The sequence below is a fragment of the Metopolophium dirhodum genome, chromosome 1, assembly GCF_019925205.1.
Source record: "Metopolophium dirhodum isolate CAU chromosome 1, ASM1992520v1, whole genome shotgun sequence".
Classification (NCBI taxonomy): Eukaryota; Metazoa; Arthropoda; class Insecta; order Hemiptera; family Aphididae; genus Metopolophium; species Metopolophium dirhodum.
This window is the reverse complement of record NC_083560.1, coordinates 132,146,086-132,162,959: the sequence shown is the minus strand read 5'-3', so window position 1 is coordinate 132,162,959 and position 16,874 is coordinate 132,146,086. Positions and strand designations below refer to the sequence as shown.

General features: G+C 28.6%; 1 protein-coding gene across 2 annotated transcripts; it reads left to right on the top strand.

Annotated features, from left to right (window-relative positions):
- The first annotated feature begins 7,097 nt into the window (after positions 1 to 7,097).
- LOC132936478 (insulin-like growth factor II) lies at positions 7,098 to 15,156 on the top strand. Of its 2 annotated transcripts, none has more exons than XM_061003209.1 (5): positions 7,098 to 7,204; positions 9,850 to 9,899; positions 11,154 to 11,332; positions 12,952 to 13,051; positions 14,939 to 15,156. In XM_061003209.1, the coding sequence occupies exons 2-5, from the start codon at positions 9,895 to 9,897 to the stop codon at positions 14,973 to 14,975; spliced, it is 321 nt and encodes a 106-aa protein (XP_060859192.1). In that variant the 5' UTR covers positions 7,098 to 7,204; positions 9,850 to 9,894; the 3' UTR covers positions 14,976 to 15,156. The 2 variants fall into 2 exon arrangements, with proteins under 2 accessions (XP_060859192.1, XP_060859193.1); XM_061003210.1 differs by lacking the exon at positions 7,098 to 7,204 and adding an exon at positions 8,683 to 8,786.
- Positions 15,157 to 16,874: the final 1,718 nt, after the last annotated feature.

Sequence of the window (16,874 nt, the reverse complement as noted above, 5' to 3'; positions counted from 1 at the left end):
ATCTATAGGTGACTATACCCATGCTAAATAGTAATATATTTTAATATGTTGTTTTTTTGTTAATTAACTCTACCAACTGCTATAAATACTAGAATTCTAGATAAAATAAACGAATAATCGATTACACAACCGACAACCGTTGATAAAAGAATTTTATTTGTAAGTAAGATTTTTTTCTCTGGTAATAAAAAGTCTTTGCATGAAATTTAAAGTTTCTTTAGTTTCTCCTCCTTATGTAATATTATTAATATGAATTGAACTTATTAAACGTTATAAATAATATAACTACGGTCTATGAACATTAATTTGTTAATGAACGAACCAAAAACGCTCAAAAATCAAAATCATAATAAATAAGAACTTAAATTAATTCGTCAAGTTCACACATTATAAACGCGTTCTTTCCCATCACTGAATAAAACTAATATGAATATTCTTTAGTATTTTTAAACTGTCACTCTATGCTAAGACATTGAGCGTGTACAGCTATAATGAACATACTGTACCTACTTATATACCTAATGTCCTAACATATTACATTTTAATTATGTGATTGTTATCGTGAGTCGTGACCAAGGGAGTCCGCAGAAATATTATAATATAATTATAATTATGTTAAGTACATTATTATATTGAAACATACAATTTTGAGCGGAGAGGGACGAATACAAAAGTCAAGAATGCGCATTTATTTTTTAAAATAAAATATCATAATATGGACAGGTGGAAGGGAGTCCTCCCACTGCGGACACCATTGATCGTGACCGAGTAGTGCAATGGAATGAATTGTAACATTATAAACGTTAGGATGTTTTAACTCATTAAAAAAAATAACTTAACAAATTTTTATTTGAAACCTATTATATGACGTACTGGTTTTTGATTTAATTCTTTAATTTAATATTAATCAGCGGCTACTACGACTATTTCATTAATTGTTATTAATTTGTTATAAAATATTAAATTGTTCTTTTTTTCTGGGCTCTCCTTGGTCTTAACAGAGCAGTTATATATTCTTTTCTTTTTAACATTAAACATTATTTATTAAAAAGTAAATTTGATAGTCAAATTGTTATGTTTAAACGAAAATAAAAAACACTAAAAATCAAAATTAAAATTTGTATATTTATTCTACGTAGCATAAATCAAATATTTTATGGATGGTAATGTAATACATTTAAAATAAAAATGTTTACGGATCTGAACACTTAAAACGTTTGAAAAACATGCAGCATCCATCTATATGTAATCACTAATTATCGATTTAGCTATACCGAAAATAAAATAATAATAATAAATTAAAAATGATTTATTAAAAACACCAGTATAAAAGGTTTCTTATCTCTTCAGCGAGTAGATATAAAATTACTTTTATAACATTGATGTACGTTGTAGGTTAAAATGGTTCAGTAAAATGTAATATATTATTATGGTAGTATAAGCACGAAAATCGAATAATACATTGTAGCAGCATATGGACCGGTTTTGCAGGTGGCCTTACTTACATCCCTAACCAACATCATGCAACCATTGATTCGACCCGACCACCCACTATGTACAATATATTATAATCACGACCACCCTCACTACACAAGTGAAGGACAATAAATCAAGTCTCTGTCAAACTGATTTTTTCTTCTTAATAATATGGTATTGAGAAGGCGGGACTTTATTTAGAGATTGCCTATGATATGTCCCTATTATTTCGATTTTATATATTTTAACATTTTTATTAAGTTTTTCAGTTACAAAATATAATGAGCAGAATATTACATTTTAATTAAAACATATGGATAGGTACTATTAGATTTCGATAACGAATAATGTAATAATATGATAAGTCAGTTGTTAGTTGTAACAACATAATAATATAATATATTATATAATATACTAGCTGACCCTGTGCACTTCGTGGCCTTTAAAAAGTGACAACCCTTTAAAAAATTGCGGTTGTTCAAATCCTTTTGGATGTAACTCGCAACAGTAAGTGCAATTCAGCCACCCTGGTAGGCAATCCGACTATCGCGGACAATGTGCGACAGCATATCAAGTAGGTAGATATAGTATAAGTATAGTATAATCTATAAACATATCGTGTCATAGTGTTTGTTATTGAACTCCTCCGAAACGGCTTGACCAAAACTAAATAATGTTCCAATTATTAATTGGAGTCCTATAATTAATAATTAATTATTAAGTAATAATTAATAATATTAGTTTTTATTTTAAAATTATAAATAAGTATAAAATAGATAAATCTATTAATTATAATAAAATATTATTTTTATTCATTACGGTATATTAAACAATATATCTAAACAAAAATTAATTTTATATTTTTCTTTTAGACAGCGATGCGACGGGGGCGGGGGGGGGCTAATACCTAATAAATAAATAATTTGGTGATGTATACTAATGTGTATAATAATAATAACTAATATGGTATTATATTTTAAATAATAATTAAAATATTTAACTTATCTTCTATCTATAAAAAAATATTCTAATTAATAATTACCTCTCCATGATTTTGTAATGTAAGAATCTTGTGATTTGTGAACAATCGCCGGTCAACGACAAAACAAGAATTTATACTAAAGTCTAAAAGAAATAATACGTAGAATAGTACGTAGAATCGACAATAATAATTTTCTACGGGTAACAACATTACCGATTGGCGATTTGTTATGTAAAATTAACTATGACTTGCTATAGTATAAAAATAAACGTAAAATGTTTAAATTAAACAATAACTGATAAAATCAATTATTCAAGTACATAGAATAGAGACAATAGAGTCTATATATTATTCAATAGACTATGTGACTCCATATTTCCATAATCAATGTTAAAAATAAATGTTTTTATTATGTTCATTGTGTAGTGTGTACAATTTAATTTGAGAAATCATATCAAGTCCACATATTTGTACACTTATAATAATAGGTACGAGTGGTATTATATACAACGTACAAATGTATACGTCGACATATTGTATAAATATAAAAATATTATTATTTATATTGCCTAAATAATTATTAAAATATATACAAATTTTTAGTCAGTATTAGGTCAGGCTATGGCCTGACTGACCTGACCGGTAGTTTCGCCTATGAATAGGACGTGTATAAATCTCTAATGAAATGGATCAAGTATGATAGAGATAATCGTAATAAACATTTAACTGACATAATAGAATACTTTCGGTTACCAATTGTTTCCCAGGAATTTTTTGAGTGTACTGTTGATAGAAAACCACTTTTGAAGTTAAATAAAAATTGTAGCTATATAATATATTTATACTTGATTTTCTTATTTTTTCAAAATATATTATGTTGGTAGGTAGAAAATATTTATATGAAGCTAATGCTGTTCATACAATCTTTGGTACTGAGTTAAAAGCACAAAATTTTACTTGTAACAGTACCTATATTTTAATTATGAGCAAAAGAGCCAAACACCATATTGAGTGAAATATTACATTTTAATTAAAACATATAGGTAATATTAGATTGCGATAACGAATAATGTAATAATATGATAAGTCAGTTGTTAGTTGTAACAACATAATAATATAATGTATTATATAATATTATGTAATATGTTACGAGAATTTCGAATCTATATATGTGAAAGACAAAAAATGTTTTCTATGACCTCTATGCGTTCCTAAACTGTTCATCCGATTGCGATGACATTTGGTACAGAAATAAATGAGACATTGGGAAGAAGGTGGGCTACATTTTGTCGCGAAAAAATGTAAATAAGAGGTCCAAGTGTCCAACCCGGATAGGTTCTCAAACAAGAGATTTAAAAATTAAGATTTTTTTGTCTACAAAATATGGTTGCTATTGGTTTTAATAATAATAATATTATCCTTGTCGATCGGAAAATAATATACATTGATTATCGTTGTGAATGGCTATTACTAGTTACTATTATAATATTAAGTAAACCTAGTTCTAAAAGAATATATAGAAGAATATCTGGTTATGACGTTAAGTGGGGAATATTTCTCAAAACAGGTGTTTTTAATTAACACTAAAATATAAAATGTTTTTATGGTAAACTATTAAATTTTTTATAACATTTACCATAAATAATTGATTTTAGTATAGGAAAATGAATGATGTATGTCGTATGTGTACGAAACAACAATTCCATTTAAAAAATTGGCACCAAGGACTCAGAATGAAAATGGACAAAAATGTTAAGGAAAAGTTGAATATATTTTTGGAAGTTCGATGACATAATAGGAACACAATAGGCGTTCATATGATCTTGGTAGTTACTTCTCTATCATTAGATATTTTTATAAATTAAAACATGAAAATATCAATGTTAACAGTTTTAATAGTTATCTATAGTTATAAATATTTTGTTGCTAAGTATATTTAGTTACCCGAAGTATGCTAGGTATTGGTTTTGTATTTGTAATGAATCGGTGTCTTGTAAAAGTGTGAATTTAAACAAAAGGAACTAATACTAACCCGTCCTTCATTGAAAATGCCGGTGCACGCCATTGATATTATATAGTAACTTTTAAATCATGATAGTTTTAGTTATACTTACCTACTTACCTAGTTGATGTATTCAAATTCTTTAAAATTTACAATGAACAATTTATTTATTATCCAACAAGTAGGTAAGAATTCTGATGATGGTAGTCAAATTGCATATAGTGTAAAATTGATACAGAAATTTTACTGCTCCCGGTCCACTAAACTAGTTAGTAAAATAATATCCCTACCAGGTATGAGTGTATTATATTATAACATACCTACCGTCAACCCACATAATATATTAATATGTAGGTACTATAGGACATGCACTACCTGCCGGTAAACCACGCATTCATGCAAATTTGACTGTTAGATTATCTATGGTCATTGTTGGCCTAAATGAAAGGGCTATTCCTTGTGTTTGTTAGTATAATTTGGTAGGTACGACATTTTAATTTTCATGCGTAGGTGATTGGTTACCAAATGGGACTTATATGAGTACATTAAAGTACCCAACACAACTACGAGACACTACCTCGATAGTAGAATAATAACTTGTGAGATAGTGTAGCATGTCAACATTGTCAGCGTCTGTCTATATAACAGTTAGGGACTAGTTTCGCCGGTGGCCAACAACGGCCATTATATCCCCCCCCCCTTCACATACGACCGAATTTCCATCTTTCCGACTACCTGTCCCATATTATTGTAACCACGGTAAACTTAATAACATGATTCGTTACATTGTGTGAGTAAATCCAATACCTAAATCATTTGCTGAAAAACACAATTTCACATATTATATATGTATTTTTTTTATTAATGATAAATATAATATAGACGTTATATTATAATATTATTATACCATGTGGAACTGATAAATTTAATCAGTATATTTTATTATATATTATATATTATTTAACCTAACCGATAGGTGTAGTTAAAGATTCGGTAATAATTTAATTTTAGACAAAATGTGTGGCCGATAAAAAAAAGCAATGCCTACAAATATATTGATAACCTTTCTAGTAAAAAAAAAATAAAAATAATTTAGGTACCTCTACACCGTATATTATGGTATTCAGGGCATTAAATTCTACAACCTTCTACGAAAACATGTGTAATATATATAATATATATATATATATATACGTTATACGCCTAATATACCCAAATCCAAAATCGGCTAGGTAATAAAATTTAAACCATGACAATATTATAATATTAAAGATCACTGCTTAAATTATTAACGACCTATTTAAATAAATAATGGTATCAATGTCAAAATACCAGAAATCTCTTGCACGTAATTTAAACAATGATTGTTTTAAATATAATATGTTGTTTGTCAGTAAAATGTTGACTGATTTTTACTGAAAAATTGTACACATTCACGTTCACAATTTAATATCCATGGATAAAGAGCAATGAATGTATATTAATTTTACAACAATGTACATAATATGTGTTTTTTATTATTTTTACTTTTATTCGTCGTGTCTGTCATCACCTTTTGGGGCAGTAAAAATGATTTTCCTACGTTCTACTTCAGCATCTGTTTTGACGGGAAAGTGAATTTATTTGGTATATACTCTGGGGGATGAAAAAAAAAAAATGTTTAACCTTGTCTCGTTTTCTATTACGGCGTCCATCAGCCGTTTTGCATGCGGCAGCGCATAGGACAATGTTCTAGAATAAATAGTATTTTCCTCTTCACATTGCTGCTATCGCGTTCGATAGGGATCCGGCCAGATCAATAGTTATAGTAATAAAACAATAGTGTTTCCATTATTTTATATCGGGAGACACCAGTGATAGGCGTTGAAAAGTGCATGGTCATAGTCCACGGCATGCAGCCATTGTGCTTTCCGTTCGCCGTTTCCTTTGACGCTCGTACCAAACTTTGACTTGGCTTTCTGCCATTACACCACCCAAAGTCAAAGTTTCATACCTACGTATCTGTTAGTAGCTATCCATTAGTAGGTGTCTCTTCCTACGAGGTCAGTTTTGGAGTATAGTTAAACAGTAGCAATATTATACATAATATTTTACATTTTACTCAGTGGCTTGAAAATACTCAAACATATTTTATAATATTCTTCATTTAATTATAAGAAAAATTAATCAGTAGAGTTTATAATCAATGGTAGCTCGTAAGTACTTGGAAAATTGTTTATCGTCGGCGACGACCGATAACGGTACACAACATTACTATAGCCTATAACAGTGGTTGACAAACTTTTATTAAACACGGCACGCCGTGCTCCTCAAAAATGTTCACGACACACCGACCTTTTTTTCCCACTTAATAATTAGACGAACAAAATTGTTTTTGATTATACGCGTATACATTTAATGAGAAATGTGGGCTTGATGGGCTAACAAATTTGCATTAATTATATTTTTATTTTTGGATGAATAGTTGAAACCTAACCTGCGGCACCCAGTTTGAAAACCACTGGCCTATAACATAGTATAATAGTGTTGTATTGCTTTCGTTAATTAATTATTATCGAAATTTATATTAGTATTTTGTAACGAACTACGAAAATAATCTTGATACAGCTTAAAAAAAAGGCTACATAATCAATGCGCGTAACTTACTACGGGCACTCTTCGTGTTAACAACGAACACAGAACACCTACATTTATCAATATTCAAAATTATTTTGTTCGACATCTGACTACATCGCTTCGATCAGGTATTTACTATTGTCTATTTGAATTACTAACATAAAATAAATATTTAAATATTTTAGATATTTTAGTATTTTAGATATTTTAATATTTTAGATGTTTTAATATTTTGACTTAACTATATGTCGCCGGTAGTGATACACGCACAATTTAGCTCATATAATATTACACATTACAATTCAATATAATATATTAAGTGCATCTCTTTACTTGCTCCGAAATAAATATTTGAAAAAATTAATATTATTATTTTTTATCAAACCAAATTTCACATTTATCCACGGATTACAATTTTTTTTCTATGTTATAATTAAAATCATTCTTATCTGAATTTAAAAAACAAGATTGATAACTGATAGGTAATATTTTTTTTTCACAGGCATTTACTTAAAAAAAAACTATAAAGAGTACATCGTATAATTCATGTCGTATATTGTTTGTACCTAAGTAGGTAGGTGGTACCTACTAATTTTGTGTCTAATATAAAAAGACAAATTAATCATCTGCAACATTTTCAATTAATTTAAATTTAATAGCATAAGCTCATATATAAGTACAAGTATTTCAAACATTTATCGGATATTGGAGTATACAATTTCAAGTAGATGAAACATCCGGTAAAAGTGTCTACCGTTAGAAGCTTTCGTTCACGAATTCAAGGACACAAATACATTTTCACTGTCTAGTTCATTCATTAATATGATTAATAATTTAAATTAATACAATAGAAATTCCTCTTTCTGAATGTGAAAGAAGTATTAGTGCTAGGAATAATATAGTTACATAGAAAATAAATACATTAACGCCTAAACATATTATAATATCATCATTTTTATTAACACAATGTGTCGGTTCACTCACTAATTTAGTTTTATACCAAGTAGCTATGTAAAATGTTGGTTAATAAGTAGTAAAAGCAATGCGATGAAAACTATTGAAAAAAAAATGATTCAATTATGAGATAAAAAAACAACATATGTATAATATAAAGAGATAGTATAATCGGTAACTGGTACAAGGAACATTGTATTAAATTTTCAAAGTTTTAGTCGAACGAAAAATGATTTATCTTGGATGATTAGGTACACTGATTCAGGTAGCTACGAATTTGGCCATAATCAAACAATTTGTCACGCCCAGCCATTGAGAAAACTGTAACAAATAATTGGCAATATGTTGTAAAATATCGGCACGTCATGTTTAAAGACGATTGAACAGTTCTGGTTACCCAATTCGTGGATTAATGACTTATTTCCATTGTAATTAAATAGTAACAAGGCCAATAATTCCCAAAACAAATAATATCATTATTATGAAAAATTGACCAGGATATAGGCAGTATTGGTCCACCCCCTCCTTTCAAACGTCCCTTGGCAAGGCCGACGTTAGCCACCCCCTACCACACTACCTGTCGTGTTTTGGGTCGTCCCTACCATCTTCATTTGGGGTAAAGACCGGGTCAATATTACAGATACGATATTAGTCTGCCGGCAGCTGTCGTATCTGTGCAAGTATCCTCTCCACCACCACGTTCACCTACAAAATCATCGTCAAGTCAAGAAGTTTGTCCAAACACAGCTCAGAACGGTTAGTGATACAATGTATTCATTCTGGTCAACAATTTTTATTCCAACTATAATTTTTCGACAATTATATAGGTAGTTAATTTCAGTAAAAAATGTTGCTATTATACAAATAACAGGTGTATCTAATAAAAAAGGTGGGCAAGTGGGTGTCGCTCTGCTGTACAGTAGGTTATAAGTGGGTCACTGTAATGGATTGTGTTAAATTTGAATTCAAAGATATAGTATATAGTCAGCCTATGATATTATTAAGTATATTTTATGATGTTATTATTATGAATAAATTATTTTATATTTAACCTATTTACGTAGAACTTGGTTTTCAATATTTTATCTTTAGCTATAAAAGTTAAACATTTTATACATTTTTAACTACGAAATAATTATAAAAAAAAAGCGTGCCAATGGATTATTAATATTTTTCATCTGCTATTGTAACAGTACATCAGGAGCCTTGTCTTAATTGTTCACGCATTTTAACCCAACCAATGAAATTGTATTGACATTTATAGAAAAAAAAAAGAAAAAAACTTGAAATTTGAAATTTGAAATTAACTGTACACAACTCAAAACTATTTAACATATTATTTTAGAAATTGTATGGTGTTTAGAAAATACAAATTTAAATATTCAGTGAAGTTTTCATGTATTTACAGTTATTCCGGTTATTCGTTTTTGAATTACAACAAAATAAGAAAAATACTACATGAGAAATCGAGTGAATATGCAATGTTGTAAAAATATGAACATCAAACGCTCATAAAAATTTAACTGTAGACTTTCTTGTAATATTTAGCCCAAATCTTAAAATTTTATCAACAATATTATAGCTAATTTAGGTGTAGAACCATCGTCATGCATTTTTAAATATAATATTCTTTTTTATAATTAATAATCCAAGTAATTTATATTACTAATGTATTATACAAATACTCGAGTGTTTACAAAATCTCGAACAAAAATCATATGATTTTAAATATTGCATGTTTTCACTAATTATACGATGATTTCAGAAGATTGTAATGATAATTAATCTTTGAATTAATTTGTCGACTTTAATTTTATAGGTTACAGTTTTGAACGACGATATCCATTCATTAAATGTATAAACTATGATGTAAGTAAAATGCTCAATATTTATTTAATACCTACCTATATCTTTTTGTATTCATAATAGTCATTGCATTTTTACAATAAATACCAAAATTATTGATTTCAGAAGAGTAAATAATTAAAATTTTAATTAATAGTTTCATATTATATTTGTTTGTGTTTTTATTTAAATATTTTTTGGTAAGAGAACAGTGCATAATATTTCTATAAAGTCTTATAAGTAGTATAATATCATTAATTCAGATATAAAATTTCCATTGGGTGATAATACTGTGTTTTGTACTAACTAGTAATTATAAGGACTGGAACCTTTTGAATTTATCGGTATCGGTATGGTACTGGTTCTCTATAAATACAATTATTTTATTTTGAACCTAAAAAAACCTATTTAATGTAAAAATTCCGGTTCGGTCCCGGTAGGTACTTTATTTATTAAAATAAAGGTTTCGGTTCCGGTTCCGGTTCTTAATATTTTAAAGGTTCCGGTACCAGTCTCTGGTACTAAATACATTATTACCCTGTATTTTATATTAAAATCTATTACACCATGTACCTATCTACCTATATTTTACATACCCGTTCCCTGTGCGCTAAATTAGGTGTAGGTAATAAGGAATAACTATGTTAGTAATTTCTGTGTAATGTATCAACTGACACAAAATAGCTAGGGATTATTTCACATTTGGTACAATAACTGTGATAGGTATGTGAACCACCAGTAGTTTTTGTGATACTGCAAGTTATGCTTGTATTATCGATGTACAATTATGACAATAATATTTAGGTTTGAAATTATTCATCATCAAAATATTTCTAAAAGTGTTTCAATAATTTCGTTATTCGTCAATTTTTTTCACTATATCTTTTTTAATGTAAATGACAAAAATAAATTGTGAATTTAATCAATTTCGAATCACCGGCACTTCAAAGTTATGTGATTCGTTAATTTGTTTGTTATTAAAAAATGCACTGCACTTCACCATTAGATATTGAGCATCATTCGAGCCACCACAGGTAGCGTTTACTTTATTAGCGTTACACAAAATTATAATCTTGTACGATTTCTATAACCAAATTCTTGTTTACCAATCTTAATTTCTCGAAATTGTATAAGTCTATAAGTAAATCATTAAATAGTAAAACATAATATTATTATTACTTATCATAGATTAGGTTATAGGTACCTATAACCTATGTATACCTACCTAACGTATTGATGTTTATATATATAGTCAGTTTCAAAGTATTTGTATTTCAGGTGTTATAAGAATGTGGTAGTTATGATATTAACATTCAATCTGATGGTAAACTGCGCACCAAGGGTCCCTGAAACTATAGAATGGGGCACCCAAAATCACTTTTGCGGTTCAGCCATCCCGATTATTATGGGGCTGATTTGCAGAGTCCCCGAGCGTATCCTTCCTAAACAGGTTGAAGGTAAGCCCGTAAAGCGGTATAATTAATAATCGCATCTTCATTTGAATTATATTGTTTTGTTGGATACTTTAAACATTAAATCAGAACTCTAGTTGAGTAACTACCAGTGTTGGGAATTATATGGATAACATTTTTTTAAATAAATTATCTTTCAAAGTATCTAAATAATTATGTTACGGTTTATCTAATGTTTAGCTTAAATAAAAAAAACCAGCCAAGTGCGAGTCCGACTCGCGTACGAAGGGTTCCGTACCATCATCTATAAACATGTTGGCAACACTGCTTATATTATATATTCTTAGGATTTGTTGTTATAGCGGCAATAGAAATACATAATCTGTGAACATTTCAACTTGCTAACTTTCATGGTTCATGAGATATAGCCTGGGGACAGACGGGCGATGTGGAGCCTTAGTAATAGGGTCCCATTTTACCGTACGGATCCCTAAAAATTGGCATATTTAGATAAATGTATCTAGAAATTTTAATATAAAATGTGCCTCTACAAAAATTATATTAATGAACAATTATAAATATTTTTTAATTACCTACAGTATTATTTTACAAACAAGAACTACTAAGGCATGAGCATCTTAATCGTTAGACCATTAGATTTTTTATATTTGATAAGGAGAATGTCAGTAACTTCATTATTGGTAATTAGTTTAATATGATTTACAAGTGGCTATATTTTAATGCATAGGTACATAGGCAATTTACAACTCGATTAATATTTAAAAAAAAGTGGGTTAGTGGATGTACAATAGGTTACAAGTGGGTCATGTATAACGGATTGTATTAAACTTGAACCCAATTATATAATATCATTGTATAAGAAAAACGATTCTGAGCGGAGACAGCTTGTCAGTCTGGATATTTTATATTGTTATTTTTTATTATAGCCTGTAAGTTGCATTGATATTATAATATTATTTTTTTTTATTCGTTTCTATAGTGATAAACAAAGCGTTAGAAATTAAAACCCCATTTTTAGTGGTTTTTTGTAATTTTTCGGTGGTTTTTCCCGTAGCATAAAATTGTTATTGATAAAATCGAAAAATGACCTCTTTAAAGTACCACCTTGATCCAATTTTCTAAAATATAAGAAACAATATGTTGAAATTGAAGCACTCTTTCTGTTAGAAATGTTGTATACAGGATAAAAAAAAAATAAAAAATAAACACCATTTTAAAACCACAGGATGCCTCGCTCCGCTCAGAATCTAAAATAGAAAAAAAAGATAAATTCCATTTATGTTATCTTTATTTTCATCTAGATAATTTTTTAGTTATCTATTCCGAACACTGGTAATTACTCCTATTTTTAACACATCGTTAATTTGGTAATCTAAGGACAATGAAACCTATACTTTTTTTAATAATATATTATCGATATATTATAATAGGTATAATATGATAATATAGGTTGGTATTTGGATTATGAGAATGATTTATAATTTTTAAATGTTCAAAATACAAATTATTATCAAAGAGAAGGCTGAAGTTAATTAGGCTACTCGTAAATAACCTTATTTAAAACACTATAGCTATTATAGTAATAACTAATAAGAATAATACCTTTACCAGTATAAAATGATTATTTATGTTGTTCATTTCAGATACTAATCATCGAGTACGGCGCAATATCGTCGACGACTGCTGTAAGGCTGCTTGCACCCTAACTTACATGCAATCCTATTGCCATGAGGATCTCGAAAAGTAATTTATGTTATTTTATTTTAGTGATTTTATTTCACGGGTGGGGGTAGGTATAAATTATTGTTTTTAAGGTGACAAATAACTTTAAGAGCTCGTCATTTTACATTATAATAACACAACTTTTCAATTTTTAATACTAATAAATTAATATAAAATAGTTATTTTAGAAAAAAGTTTTAACATTCATCAGTAATAAAACATTTTTAAGTTATTTTAATGTAAGTAAATATTGGTCCAATTCAATTTAAATGAATACACAAATTTTTTAAATAATAAAAGCTTTTATTTAGATATAGGTACATTATAAGTATAATATATAAACCTACATTTGGGGAACGGAGTGGCCGAGCGGACTAAGGCGTCGATTTCGACTTGGACCGACGCCGGTTTGAACCCGGCCACGGGCGGCATTTTTCTACGGACAGTCACGGTGTCCGGAGAGAGATGTCGCCTCCCCCACCCGGGCATGGCAGAAACCTACGGGTATCCAACTTTAAATTCTGACAAACCTTAAAACGTGTTTCAACCAACCGACTCCCCCCCCCCCCCACTTTAAAAAAAACAAGACTGCTAATGGCCATAGTTCAATAAAAAAAAACCCCTACATTTTCAACAACGGAGATATTTGCATCACCCATATCTAGTGTTTTTTAATAGTTTTAATTTAATTAGGTAGGTACCTATAATAATATGTTAAGTTACACAATCAGAAGTAGTAACATTTTCAAAATTTTTGATGTACCTATTCAAATATAGGTAAATTATAAAATTTTTTGTTAATTATTTTATTTTCAAAGTTTTAATTTTAGAAGATTGAACATTATTCAATTGATCTTTGCATAAGGTATAAAGTACCTGTTTATTTGAACTAAAATTAGTTTCTATGCCTTGTTCATAAATTGAATACTAAAATACCTAATTTTAAACCTGTTGAATGGCAATGCACAATAATACATAATAATTAAGCATAATATATTTTATTGGTACAGTATACTCTGCGGAATAGTGTGGCACGGATAAGTGAATTCAGGCGCGGACTGACTGGGATGCAGGGATGCTATAGCATCCCTTGCCCTAAAATATAATTGCCTAATATTATTTATTATATATTTAAAGACTCTAGACACCTAATGAACAGCAGATTGTTACCAACTTACAATTACTAGGAATCTATAATATTGTACAATTATGATTGAAAGTTGGTTGTAACTTGGTACTTATTTACATTTTTAACGTACATTCAATATTTTTTTAAAACAAAATAAAATATATTAATATTTTATAAATAATCTACATGTGTTAAATTTTCCCCAACAATTTTTGTTATTTGCCCTTTAAATTGTGTAGCACCCGTGCCCTATTTTACACGCCTGAGTGAATTCAAACGAAAATTCTATTATCCTATTATTAAAAAATATATATATATTGTACAATATTTAATAAAATTTAAAGAAATTTAGGTTAGTAGGTACTTATTTACAAATAATACCGATTTACATTTATTTTTTAATAATTAGATTATATATCGTACATTAATCACTATATTTATAATCTGGGACAAACGTATACTATGTGTGGTTGGTGACTCCAGCTACCGCGAGAGGATATCACAAAAGATATCAAGTACAGCTGTTGGCGGGAAATTTACAATTTGAGAAATAATTTTACTTAGGTACTTATTATATGAATAAATGAATATTTATAAATAATATAATATATATACATAAATTGTCTTATTCAATATACATTTGAAATTCGCGAGCTGTTGGTTTGTGAACGTTACCTAAAATGTTTCAATATTGACCAAGTCACCAACTACACATACTTTTGGCTTCGACTCTATACTGCAATAAGTAGTAGAATAATTTATTATTACTATGTTTACAGAACTAGCAGAGATAAACCGATTATTATGTACACATAATAGAATTAATAAAGATCATCAGCAATATAACAACAGACAACTTCAACAACTACAACACCAGGACCAATAGCTACAACCAATACACTGGCTCCAATGTTTAAGATCCCAGCTAAAGGAAAAATGATTTGTAATTGTTGCTGTACCGATTATTGTAAACAAAATAAATATTTTTCAACACATATTACTGCTATTTTTAATCTTATTTTTAATATTTCGAGTTTTTTCAACAATAATTACCAACTTTTCTTCAAATTGAAAAAAAAATGTCTTAAGATAAAAATTATTTTTACAATATTATAGCTGGTATTTACTTTTAAATAATTTACTAAATAACATTACAATTTATACACCTATTTTAATTTTGAATGAATCAAGTTTTTTTAGAAACAAAAGTTAATACCTTATCTATTATAAATACTATACGGGCCGGAAGCATAATATATTTCCGGGATTGGTAAATTAAGTCCCGAATATAAAATGTTAGTATGTTCATTCCATTTTTTTAATATCTAATATTTATTAGAATTCAAATTTTATAATTAAATTATACATACCTACCTTTTTTTTTTTTTTTCCGTTTGAACCGACAGCAGAGGACCTACCTATCTATATATATTATAAAATTTTATGTTGCATAATATTATGTTCTAAATAAAATTATGGTATAATATATTATGATCTCGGTATAAATTGTAAAAATAAAATAATATTTTTGGAATAATTTAAAAATTGTATAAATGGTATAAATTAAAATATATTATTTCAATAAATATTTATAATATAGCACATAGGTAACTAATACATGGTAATACCTGCTTCTGTAATACCAGCTGCCTATCACTATAATATTATAATAGTCCGACCGATGCCGTGCGTCAGTGTAATGATGTAAGGCCGCAGCGTCTTAATTAGGAATTGTTTAAGGGAAAGGAAAAAAGCATTGAATCATAAACGTGAAAATGGGGGCATTTCCCCCCCACACCTCTCCTTCCGATTTGGGTTTCTGATACTTTGCTGCTAAATATCAAACGTCCTCAAACGTGTTTCTCCGTAGAACCCTTATGTCGTTAAGAAGATTCTGAGCCTCAAACATTTTGAATTCTCGTAAAATCTTAATATATTATACATCTCAAGAAAAATTATGCATAAAATATATTTACTTATTATTTGTTTCGTAATAATATTATAATCATAAATTACATAAACGATAAAACAATATTATATTGTTCAACCAACTCGTATCTATCATCGTTTTCGACTACAAAACAAAATATGTGGGCTATTATTAATAAAATGAATATTATGATAAACCAAATTTGTTTTTTAAATTTAATTTAGATATGTCCAGGGAACCCTTAGGGCTTAGGGCTATTGCAGTATCGAAGAGCCATAGGGTTCCACGGAGCACAGTTTAAGAACCTCTACAGCAATGGTGAGCAACCTTTTTGGACTCCCGGGCCACGTTCACAAATAAAAAAAAGTTCGCGGGCCAGACAAAAATAAAATATTAGAAAATATTGTGAATGCCGTTTGAAATCTTGAAATCTATTATTAAATTCCTGATGGAGTGTCGAAATAGCTTCAACAAATTTAACTGTTGATGGTGAAAATTCTGATAACTCAAATAGTTTTTTACTATTTTTAGGAAAATGTGTTAATTTATTTTTTTTCATTGTGGGACCACAATAGTTTCAACTTTATTTCAACAGATTTAGCATGAAACCACATATCAGGAATAAGTTGATTTTTACCTTGTAGTTTTATGTAATTTCATTTATATACTTCAATATATCAACACAAAAAGCCAGTAGGTAGTACAATACATCGCCGTAGTCTGCTTTAATTTCAAGCAAAAAACTTTGAAATTGTCTATAATTCAGTCCATTGCAACGTTCAATT